Raw genomic sequence first — 12,162 nt, forward strand, 5'->3', positions numbered from 1 at the left:
ATCATGATCTTGATAAAAGACAATACAGCATCATCCAAAATACAATAAAGATCATATAACCACAAGCAACCGTTGAGTACAAAGTAGTTGACACAGCCTTGTTCAGATCCATCAACATAATGCAATACCTTTTTTCCAAAAAAAAATTCCCTCCCCCCCCCCACCCCCCCCATAACATTTTTTCCTTCCCCCACCCCCCACCCCCCACATAAAGAATACAATTCAAATACGATTACCAAGGGTATACAAACATTTCTCTCTGGGCCCCCCCTGTTTTGCCACCAACGTCAACCAAATATCCTGACTCCACTATACGCCCTCCTGCACCTCCCGTCCCGTACCATCAAAGACTCAAACCTTAAGCCTCCCCAATCGTCCCCTGAGGTCCTCCTGCAAATACCAAGCAGTCAGGGTGAACGGCTTCATGATCCTCACTGTTTCAGCCCTCTCCATAAAATTAATCATGAACTTTTTCCATGTTTTGTATAGCTTTTTGCCGGCCGTTTCCTTTTTACCTGCTGCTTCCAGCCACTCCAAGTGTAGCATGTGACACAGGCGTCTAAGAAGTTCATCCTTAGATGGGACTTTGGAATCCAACCAGTTGGACAACAGACATCTTTTAGCCTCAAGCACTATCCTATGTCCCATTGCTGTGAAACCTCCATCCTGCCTATCTCCCCCCTCATTCGACTCCTCCTGTTGTCTCGCATGCAGTATTGCCCTTTGTACATCCAGTTCCCCTTAAAAATTACTGCCCTCTCTAAGAAATAATCCCACCATCTTCCAATACTCCACTAATTTTATGCAGCTCCACAGTCCATGCAGAAGATCAGTTTTAGGCGTTGAACACCTGGGACACGTTACCATCCTATTGGGTTTCGCACTCGTCACTGGCAAATCAAATCCATACAGGGCATGATGGACAATTTTAAAGTGGGTTTCTCTCATCATCTCATTCCCCACTGCCTTGTGTAAGGCCGCTATACCAACTCTTGCAATTGGACCAACTTCCGTCAAATCCAATTTGTTCCCCCATTTTCCAAACAATCCCTGAGAGGTTGAGTCCTCCCAAAGGCACCTCAAACTGCCATACAGGTGCGATATGGATTGTCTGTTACCAGAAATAATGAACGAATCAAATTTATTCTGATTCCACTCACCAGTCATATTGATAGCCAGACTAGCGCAATAGTGCCTAGCCTGTAAATATGGGAACAAATTGGATCCTGTCAGTCCCCACCTATCTTCCAATTCACGTAAAGTCGCCCATCTATTCTCCTGAGTATGGAACAGATCCCTTACTGTCCTAATACCCTTGATCCTCCATTCCCTAAACGACCGCTCCATCCGCCCCGGTGCAAAGGCTGGGTTGTCATGCAAAGGGAGGTGTTTCGAAATCTGATACGGAAGTTTGTATGATTTTCTAAGGTTTTTCCACGTTATTATGGAGTCTCGCAAGATTATCGAGCACCTAGCTAAGCGGGGCAATTGAGATAACTTGGTATGCACCAAGGCCTTCAAATCCCAGGGTGCCGCTAGCTGCCTTTCCAACCTCAGATTCGAGTAGTGGGAAGTCCCATTAAACCAATCCAGGAGATGTCTACTCAGGCACGCCAAATTGTAACCCCTGACATCGGGCACATTTAACCCTCCAATCTCCCTCCGTAGTTTCAACTTCCTCAGTGAGACTCTCGATTTCTTGCCATTCCAAATGAATTTCGTGAAACATCTCTCCACATTCCTCACATCCACATGCCTTAAGCGCACCGGTATGGTCTGGAGTGGATACATCAGCTTGGACATTGCTAACATCTTAATTACCTGGCACCTGCCCATTAAGGATAACGGTAGCGGTTGCCATCTGGCTAGATCCTCTTTAATTTTGTGAAATAAAGGTGGATAGTTAAGCTGATAGATAGAATGCGGTGTCCGCCCAATCTTTATGCCCAAATACCTAATTTGGGATTTTATCAAGGATCCCATAACACCCCTATTTCCGCCCCCCCTCGAACTTAGTCCTCTGGCTTATCGGCAGTAGTTCACACTTTGACATATTCACTCTATACCCGGAATACTTCCCGAAACTCTCCAATGCCCTAAAAACGGTATCGATCTGCCCCTGCGGTTTGGACATAAATAATATAATGTCATCGGCGAATAAAGCCGCCTTCACTTGCGACTTCCCTACCCTTATCCCCTCAAATAGGTTAGACTTGCATAGCTCTCTAGCCAGCGGCTCCAGTGCCAGATTAAATAGCAAAGGGGATAAGGGGCATCCCTGACGAGTCCCTTTTTGTAAAGTAAATGGTTTGGATAAGTGCCCCTGCGTAAAGACCCTCGCCTGTGGCCTATGGTACATCTGCGACAAGACAGTCCTAAAGGCACCTGTGATCTCCATTTTATCCAGGACCGCCTCCAGCCATGCCCACCTGACATTATCAAACGCTTTTTCGGCGTCCAATGTGAGCATGGCTGGTGACTCACCCTCCTCCGGATCATGTTGCACCCTATCCAAGACAGCCAGTACTGTTCTAATATTCGTCACCGCGGCGCGACCCCGGACGAAACCCACCTGCTCCTGTCCCACCAAAAATGGCATCACTTTGGCCAATCGGTCCGCAATGAGTTTTGACAGTATTTTTGCATCTACATTTATCAGGGAAATAGGCCTGTATGAACCCGGTAACAATGGATCCTTTTCCGGCTTGGGTAACAGTTTAATATAGGAGAGGCTAGTTCCGTCCAGGGTCGGTCCACCCGCAAACATGCTGTTATAAACCTTCACCAACACTGGCGAGACCTGGGTACATAATGCCTTATAGTATTCTCCAGTATAACCGTCCGGTCCTGGAGCCTTAGAGTTACCCAACCCCTTTATCACTCCCTGTAACTCCGTCTCCGTAATTTCTGCATTTAAAGCACTCCGCTGTTCCTCGGTCATCTTAGGTAGCCCAACTTTGTCAAGGAGGGTGTCACTCAAATCCACTTTCCCCCCGTCTTTGTATAAATGCTCATAATATTCCCCTAAAATGGAGTTAATCCGAGCCGGATCATGCACGATTTTCCCCGCAGAGTTTTTTAAGCTGTTAATATACTGCGGCTGTCTCTGACCCTTCGCTAAATTGGCTAGAAGCCTCCCTGACTTATTTCCAAACTTGAATAGCTTAGCCTCAAACTCCGAGCTCCGCAATAATTCTCTCTCTTTAGCACAGTGTTCAAAGACCTGGCGTTCCTCTATCCACTTTTTCCTATTAGCCTCCGTGGGGTCCTGCTTAAACGCTAAGTAGGTCAACCTAACCTTTTGGCTCGCCTGATCAAACTGCAAATGGACCTTCTTTTTAAGACCTGCCAGATACCCCATGATTCTGCCTCTCAGCACTGCCTTGGAAGCACTCCAGAAAAGGTTTGGTGTTTCCAGGTGATCCGCATTATCTGATTTATATTCCTCCCACCAAATAATCAGCTTTTCTATGAACTCCTCCCTAGCGCAGAGCTGAGAGGGGAAACGCCATATGAAATCAGGTCCCCTAGGGAAGTCATCCCTAACCAGTAATGTCACCGGCGCGTGGTCCGAGATCACAATGTCCCCTATGTCCGATAGTAGCACCCTGTGCAATAGATTGTGAGTCACCAGCAGGTAATCTATTCGCGACCAGGAATTTTGGGAGTGTGAATAGAAGGAATAACTGCTATCATCAGGATGAGTTCGTCGCCAGTCATCTACTAGTCCCCCACCGACCAACAACTGCTGCAATGCTTTGTCTTGGGAGGTCTCCCCCCCCCACCTTTCCGTCCACCCTCTTCCGATCAGCCGCACCATGCAGAACCGCGTTGAAATCCCCTCCTACAATTTTATTCACACACGCATCCCCTAGCAGCCTCAATTCCAGATCCTTTAGAAAGGACGAGTTCCCCGTATTGGGACAATATACGTTGTGTATGCTATACTGCATGTTCTGCACCTGTAGTAAAATATGAGCCCATCTTCCCTGGGAGTCACTGGACTGTGCTAAAACCTGGCAATTCAACTGTTTACTAATAAGTGTCAGTACCCCTGCCTTTCGGTTGAGTGACGGGGACCCAAACACTTTGCCCACCCATAGCTTTTTCATTCTATCAAAATCCTGCTCTTCAAGATGGGTCTCTTGCAGAAGGACCACATCTGGTTTGAGTTTTTTAAGATGTCGCAAAATCATCCACCTTTTGTGAGGTGACTTCAAACCCTTAACGTTTGTCATGGTCTTACCTCCTTGCTGTTCCCTTCGTTTGACATGTGCTGGCGGCCATCTTGGTTTCTGGGTTGTCTTGTAGCCTCCCACCCTGCGGCTCCTCCTTCCCACTGGGAGGAGCTGGATGCCTAGCTCATATATATAGGAGGTCTGTGGCTTCAGTTCCTTGCTTGGTCCTCCTGTGTTCACATGCTTCCAAGACTGCTGCTGCTTCTGGTTCCTGATCCTGGCTTCGTCTGACTACCCCGTTGGTTCCTGATTCCGGCTTCGTCTGACTACCCCGTTGGTTCCTGTTCCTGGCTTCGTCTGACTACCCTTCTGGTTCCTGACCTCTGTCTCCGCAAGACCCTGCTTCGGTTTAGCCATCCGTTTGGACTTTGCTTACGGCTTGCTCTTCAATAAAACCTTCTTATTTTCCACTTATCTCTTGTTGTACGTCTGGTTCATGGTTCCATGACAACGTTCCACGTTATTACCTTCATTTCGGTCGCGTCTTGCCTTTTACCCCTTTTTTTTTTTTTTTTCCTTTGTTTTTATACTTTTCTTTTTCCCACCCTTGTTTCCTGTTTTAATGTATACCAATCTACCTACCGAGTCAGGGGTCCACGTCACTCACCGAGAAGGCCCAGAGAAATCCCTTGTAGACAAACAAACAAATAAACACCCGTTAGGTAACCCACAATTCTTCGTTCCTTAGCAACGCACTCTTGACGTCACTACCTCCACACACTGTTACACTCCCCCCGTAACCACCACTAAACAACTGCAGTAACTTCCCTTTTTTTCTGGGTTGCAGCTCCCTCCCACCATGTTAACTAAGCAAGCAATTCCAATTTCCCCGCTAGAGGCCTCCCTCCCAAAAATGCCGAACCTTCGCCCATGGCTATTTATGCTATAACTAGTATCATCCACTTCAAATATAGCAATCCACCGGTACTACTCCAACATAGACATAATACCCGATCGATACTACCAACGCAACTCAGCAGACGGAACAGTCCCACCATAGCCGAGTAGTAACTCATACGTCCTCTAACAGCAAGACGGGTAACAGAAGTCATCTCCTAGGGTACGAGTCCGCTCTTCTACCCGAAAGTCTTCGCCCCCTTGCTCCGGGCTCAACACTCTCCCTTTCTCCCCCTCTTCTCCGCTCCAAGTCACTTGGATTCTCTGCACCGTAGGGACCTCTTCCACTCCTCTGGTCTTCATCCATGGACTCCCCTGGGGCCTGTATGGAGTTAATCCACTCTTCCGCTGCAGTCGGGTCATGGTAGACCGTGCTGGAACCATTAGAGTGTAGTACCCTCAGCTTGGCGGGATATTGTAATTGAAACCTGCGGCCCTTCTGATGTAGTAGCGTGCATACGCGGCTAAATTCTCTCCTCTTTTTGGCGACGGCCGCAGAGTAGTCTCCAAACAGTAATACAGCATGGCCCAGCAACTTTAATGGGCCTTTCTTAGCCCTATACGCTCTCAACAGGGCCTCCTTGTCACAATAGTCCAGGTACTTCATAATGACCTGGCGCGGTTTAGGACCCAGGCCTCTTGCCGCACCAGCCCGCTCCTGCTGCTCCTCCAATACCGGGCCTATTCTGTGTGCCCTTTCCACCTTGCAGCGCCCCTCTACTCCCAGCGCCTTCGGCAGGTCAAACTCACAAATGTCCATCAAGGCCTGCGGCTTATACTTCTCAGGTAGTCCCACCAGACGCAGGTTACTTCTTCTGGACCGGTTTTCCAGGTCCTCTACCCGGTCATATAGAACCATATTCTGTTTAGAGAGCTCGTTCAGTTTCTGGCTGCACGTTGCCGCTTCGTTTTCAGCCCTCACTACCCTCTGCTCCAGCTCCTCCAGCCTCATGTCATGCTGGGAGACCGCCTCATGAAGCTGCTGCAGGGACGCTGACAGAGTCGCGGTAAGCGTGTCCCTGATATCTGGGGCCAAATGTCGGGCCACCTCTATGGCCAGCCGCTTGTAGTCAATGTCCACGGAGGAAGTCTGTTGGACAACCTGCTCCTCCATCGCACCGCCTTCTAGCAGCACTTGTTTCAGCGGAGAGGGGGTGGCAGGGCGCGAGTCCGCCATCTTGCCGAGCGCGCCGTCTATCACTCTGCCCCGTCCTCTGGAGATCCTCCTTTTGACGCTCCGTAGTAGGTAACGGTCCATATATTCATGGACTCTAGATGTTCAGGGACCGGGACGTACCTGTCGCAGCCCCCTAATGCCGGTATAGTATGAGCAGGGTGTAGTATGGTGAGAGGTCACCGGAGCTCCTTCACGCTGCCTCCTGCATCCCCAGCGCCGGAACCGGAAGTCCCAGAGAACCCTTTTATCTTATGCTATCTGTAGTGTTACATAGGACTGCAAAAATACCCAAGAGCCTTGGCTCCTGAAAAATTTAGGAGCCAAATTACATTTTTTGTTGGCAAATTTAAAATACATACCGTATTTTTCGCTTTATAAGACGCACCTGAATGTAAGACGCATAATAAAAAAAAAAACTATTTTCAACCAAAAGGTGGGCTAAAACATGTGCAGTACATGGGTGCATGCCTATGGATGAAGGGGTTGATCGTCATATAATATAAATACTGTCCATATATTATATTATAATATATTGCTGTTTCTTCATATATTCTTGTCGCATGCCTGATGAAGGGACTGGTGATGTCTCGAAAGCTCGCTATGTAACATCATTACTTCTATTTTTGTTAGCCATTAAAAGTTATCAAACCTGCAATACTCTTATTTTGTTTCTCTTAATCAGAGCACTAAACTAGTTTTCTATTGGCTAACACAGTACCAGACTTTTTCCTTTTTCTTTTGACCTCCAGTAGAACAATGCACTGAGTCTAATGACCACATTGCAGCAGTGATAAGGGACAGACAGCAGAGAGATAAGAGAAATCACACACAGTTTAGATTAGAGGAGATCCTCATTCAGATTTAGTTAACCCTTTATGATCAAATTGACTTCTCAAGGAGATATGTATGTTAAAGGTACAGACATCCCTTCTGAAACATCTGTCTCATTCAGTAGCTAGATAACTAAATGAGAGAGATGTCTTGCTATCTACTATATTTATGGTTTCCTTGGTGGCTGGCACTTGTTTGTGAAAAGAGAGGGCAATTAAGTGTAGCCCCTTCAGACTGCAGCCGACTGTCTAAGTTCTGAACATAGACAAAGGCTAGAATTTGTGCACCCACCCTTATTTTATATCATTTTTAGATAAGTGAAGGATCAGACAGCTCCTGAGTAGAGTTGAGCGAACACCTGGATGTTCGGGTTCGAGAAGTTCGGCCGAACATCCCGGAAATGTTCGGGTTCGGGATCCGAACCCGATCCGAACTTCGTCCCGAACCCGAACCCCATTGAAGTCAATGGGGACCCGAACTTTTCGGCACTAAAAAGGCTGTAAAACAGCCCAGGAAAGAGCTAGAGGGCTGCAAAAGGCAGCAACATGTAGGTAAATCCCCTGCAAACAAATGTGGATAGGGAAATGAATTAAAATAAAAATTAAATAAATAAAAATTAACCAAAATCAATTGGAGAGAGGTTCCATAGCAGAGAATCTGGCTTCCCGTCACCCACCACTGGAACAGTCCATTCTCAGATATTTAGGCCCCGGCACCCAGGCAGAGGAGAGAGGTCCCGTAACAGAGAATCTGTCTTCATGTCAGCAGAGAATTAGTCTGCATGTCATAGCAGAGAATGAGGCTTCACGTCAGCCACCACTGCAACAGTCCATTGGCATATATTTAGGCCCAGCACCCAGGCAGAGGAGGGAGGTCCCGTAACAGAGAATCTGTCTTCATGTCAGCAGAGAATTAGTCTGCATGTCATAGCAGAGAATGAGGCTTCACGTCAGCCACCACTGCAACAGTCCATTGGCATATATTTAGGCCCAGCACACACACAGGCAGAGGAGAGAGGTCCCGTAACAGAGAATCTGGCTTCATGTCAGCAGAGAATCAGTCTGCATGTCATAGCAGAGAATGAGGCTTCACGTCAGCCACCACTGCAACAGTCCATTGGCATATATTTAGGCCCAGCACACACACAGGCAGAGGAGAGAGGTCCCGTAACAGAGGATCTGGCTTCATGTCAGCAGAGAATCAGTCTGCATGTCATAGCAGAGAATCAGGCTTCACGTCAGCCACCACTGCAACAGTCCATTGTCATAAATTTAGGCCCAGCACCCAGGCAGAGGAGAGAGGTCCCGTAACAGACAATCTGGCTTCATGTCAGCAGAGAATTAGTCTGCATGTCATAGCAGAGAATGAGGCTTCACGTCAGCCACCACTGCAACAGTCCATTGGCATATATTTAGGCCTAGCACACAGGCAGAGGAGAGAGGTCCCGTAACAGACAATCTGGCTTCATGTCAGCAGAGAATCAGTCTGCATGTCATAGCAGAGAATGAGGCTTCACGTCACCCACCACTGCAACAGTCCATTGGCATATATTTAGGCCTAGCACACAGGCAGAGCAGAGAGGTCCCGTAACAGACAATCTGGCTTCATGACAGCAGAGAATCAGTCTGCATGTCATAGCAGAGAATGAGGCTTCACGTCACCCACCACTGCAACAGTCCATTGGCATATATTTAGGCCTAGCACACAGGCAGAGCAGAGAGGTCCCGTAACAGACGATCTGGCTTCATGTCAGCAGAGAATCAGTCTGCATGTCATAGCAGAGAATGAGGCTTCACGTCAGCCACCACTGCAACAGTCCATTGGCATATATTTAGGCCTAGCACACAGGCAGAGGAGAGAGGTCCCGTAACAGACAATCTGGCTTCATGTCAGCAGAGAATCAGTCTGCATGTCATAGCAGAGAATGAGGCTTCACGTCAGCCACCACTGCAACAGTCCATTGGCATATATTTAGGCCCAGCACCCAGGCAGAGGAGGGAGGTCCCGTAACAGACAATCTGGCTTCATGTCAGCAGAGAATCAGTCTGCATGTCATAGCAGAGAATGAGGCTTCACGTCACCCACCACTGCAACAGTCCATTGGCATATATTTAGGCCCAGCACCCAGGCAGAGGAGGGAGGTCCCGTAACAGAGAATCTGTCTTCATGTCAGCAGAGAATTAGTCTGCACGTCATAGCAGAGAATGAGGCTTCACGTCAGCCACCACTGCAACAGTCCATTGGCATATATTTAGGCCCAGCACCCAGGCAGAGGAGGGAGGTCCCGTAACAGAGAATCTGTCTTCATGTCAGCAGAGAATTAGTCTGCATGTCATAGCAGAGAATGAGGCTTCACGTCAGCCACCACTGCAACAGTCCATTGGCATATATTTAGGCCCAGCACACACACAGGCAGAGGAGAGAGGTCCCGTAACAGACAATCTGGCTTCATGTCAGCAGAGAATGAGGCTTCACGTCAGCCACCACTGCAACAGTCCATTGGCATATATTTAGGCCCAGCACACACACAGGCAGAGGAGAGAGGTCCCGTAACAGAGAATCTGTCTTCATGTCAGCAGAGAATTAGTCTGCATGTCATAGCAGAGAATGAGGCTTCACGTCAGCCACCACTGCAACAGTCCATTGGCATATATTTAGGCCCAGCACACACACAGGCAGAGGAGAGAGGTCCCGTAACAGACAATCTGGCTTCATGTCAGCAGAGAATTAGTCTGCATGTCATAGCAGAGAATGAGGCTTCAAGTCAGCCACCACTGCAACAGTCCATTGGCATATATTTAGGCCCAGCACACACACAGGCAGAGGAGAGAGGTCCCGTAACAGAGAATCTGTCTTCATGTCAGCAGAGAATTAGTCTGCATGTCATAGCAGAGAATCAGGCTTCACGTCACCCACCACTGCAACAGTCCATTGGCATATATTTAGGCCCAGCACCCAGGCAGAGGAGGGAGGTCCCGTAACAGAGAATCTGTCTTCATGTCAGCAGAGAATTAGTCTGCATGTCATAGCAGAGAATGAGGCTTCACGTCACCCACCACTGCAACAGTCCATTGGCATATATTTAGGCCTAGCACACAGGCAGAGGAGAGGTTCATTCAACTTTGGGTAGCCTCGCAATATAATGGTAAAATGAAAATAAAAATAGGATTGAATGAGGAAGTGCCCTGGAGTCCAATAATATATGGTTATGGGGAGGTAGTTAATGTCTAATCTGGACAAGGGACGGACAGGTCCTGTGGGATCCATGCCTGGTTCATTTTTATGAACGTCAGCTTGTCCACATTGGCTGTAGACAGGCGGCTGCGTTTGTCTGTAATGACGCCCCCTGCCGTGCTGAATACACGTTCAGACAAAACGCTGGCTGCCGGGCAGGCCAGCACCTCCAAGGCATAAAAGGCTAGCTCTGGCCACGTGGACAATTTAGAGACCCAGAAGTTGAATGGGGCCGAACCATCAGTCAGTACGTGGAGGGGTGTGCACACGTACTGTTCCACCATGTTAGTGAAATGTTGCCTCCTGCTAACACGTTGCGTATCAGGTGGTGGTGCAGTTAGCTGTGGCGTGTTGACAAAAGTTTTCCACATCTCTGCCATGCTAACCCTGCCCTCAGAGGAGCTGGCCGTGACACAGCTGCCTTGGCGACCTCTTGCTCCTCCTCTGCCTTGGCCTTGGGCTTCCACTTGTTCCCCTGTGACATTTGGGAATGCTCTCAGTAGCGCGTCTACCAACGTGCGCTTGTACTCGCGCATCTTCCTATCACGCTCCAGTGCAGGAAGTAAGGTGGGCACATTGTCTTTGTAGCGTGGATCCAGCAGGGTGGCAACCCAGTAGTCCGCACAGGTTAAAATGTGGGCAACTCTGCTGTCGTTGCGCAGGCACTGCAGCATGTAGTCGCTCATGTGTGCCAGGCTGCCCAGGGGTAAGGACAAGCTGTCCTCTGTGGGAGGCGTATCGTCATCGTCCTGCCTTTCCCCCCAGCCACGCACCAGTGATGGACCCGAGCTGCGTTGGGTGCCACCCCGCTGTGACCATGCTTCATCCTCATCCTCCTCCACCTCCTCCTCATCCTCGTCCTCCTCGTCCTCCAGTAGTGGGCCCTGGCTGGCCACATTTGTACCTGGCCTCTGCTGTTGCCAAAAACCTCCCTCTGAGTCACTTCGAAGAGACTGGCCTGAAAGTGCTAAAAATGACCCCTCTTCCTCCTCCTCCTCCTCCTCCTGGGCCACCTCCTCTTCCATCATCGCCCTAAGTGTTTTCTCAAGGAGACATAGAAGTGGTATTGTAACGCTGATAACGGTGTCATCGCCACTGGCCATGTTGGTGGAGTACTCGAAACAGCGCAACAGGGCACACAGGTCTCGCATGGAGGCCCAGTCATTGGTGGTGAAGTGGTGCTGTTCTGTAGTGCGACTGACCCGTGCGTGCTGCAGCTGAAACTCCACTATGGCCTGCTGCTGCTCGCACAGTCTGTCCAGCATGTGCAAGGTGGAGTTCCACCTGGTGGGCACGTCGCATATGAGGCGGTGAGCGGGAAGGCCGAAGTTACGCTGTAGCGCAGACAGGCGAGCAGCAGCAGGATGTGAACGCCGGAAGCGCGAACAGACGGCCCGCACTTTATGCAGCAGCTCTGACATGTCGGGGTAGTTGTGAATGAACTTCTGCACCACCAAATTCAGCACATGCGCCAAGCAAGGGATGTGCGTCAAATTGGCTAGTCCCAGAGCTGCAACGAGATTTCGCCCATTATCACACACCACCAGGCCGGGCTTGAGGCTCACCGGCAGCAACCACTCGTCGGTCTGTTGTTCTATACCCCGCCACAACTCCTGTGCGGTGTGGGGCCTGTCCCCCAAACATATGAGTTTCAGAATGGCCTGCTGACGTTTACCCCGGGCTGTGCTGAAGTTGGTGGTGAAGGTGTGTGGCTGACTGGATGAGCAGGTGGAAGAAGAGGAGGAGGAAGCCGAGAAGGAGGAGGTGGCAACAGGAGGCAAAGAA

General features: G+C 49.3%; 1 protein-coding gene across 1 annotated transcript in view; it reads right to left on the reverse strand.

Moving 5' to 3' along the window:
* Positions 1-3,361, reverse strand: part of LOC122919741 (vomeronasal type-2 receptor 26-like) — a 36,308-nt gene extending 32,947 nt beyond the window's left edge. Inside the window, exon 1 of the mRNA XM_044268926.1 lies at positions 2,839-3,361. Within this exon, the coding sequence (XP_044124861.1) occupies positions 2,839-3,361 (523 nt within the window). The remainder of the gene's footprint in view (positions 1-2,838) is intronic.
* Between the last annotated feature and the right edge of the window lie 8,801 nt (positions 3,362-12,162).

This window comes from Bufo gargarizans, chromosome 9, assembly GCF_014858855.1.
Source record: "Bufo gargarizans isolate SCDJY-AF-19 chromosome 9, ASM1485885v1, whole genome shotgun sequence".
Classification (NCBI taxonomy): domain Eukaryota; kingdom Metazoa; phylum Chordata; class Amphibia; order Anura; family Bufonidae; genus Bufo; species Bufo gargarizans.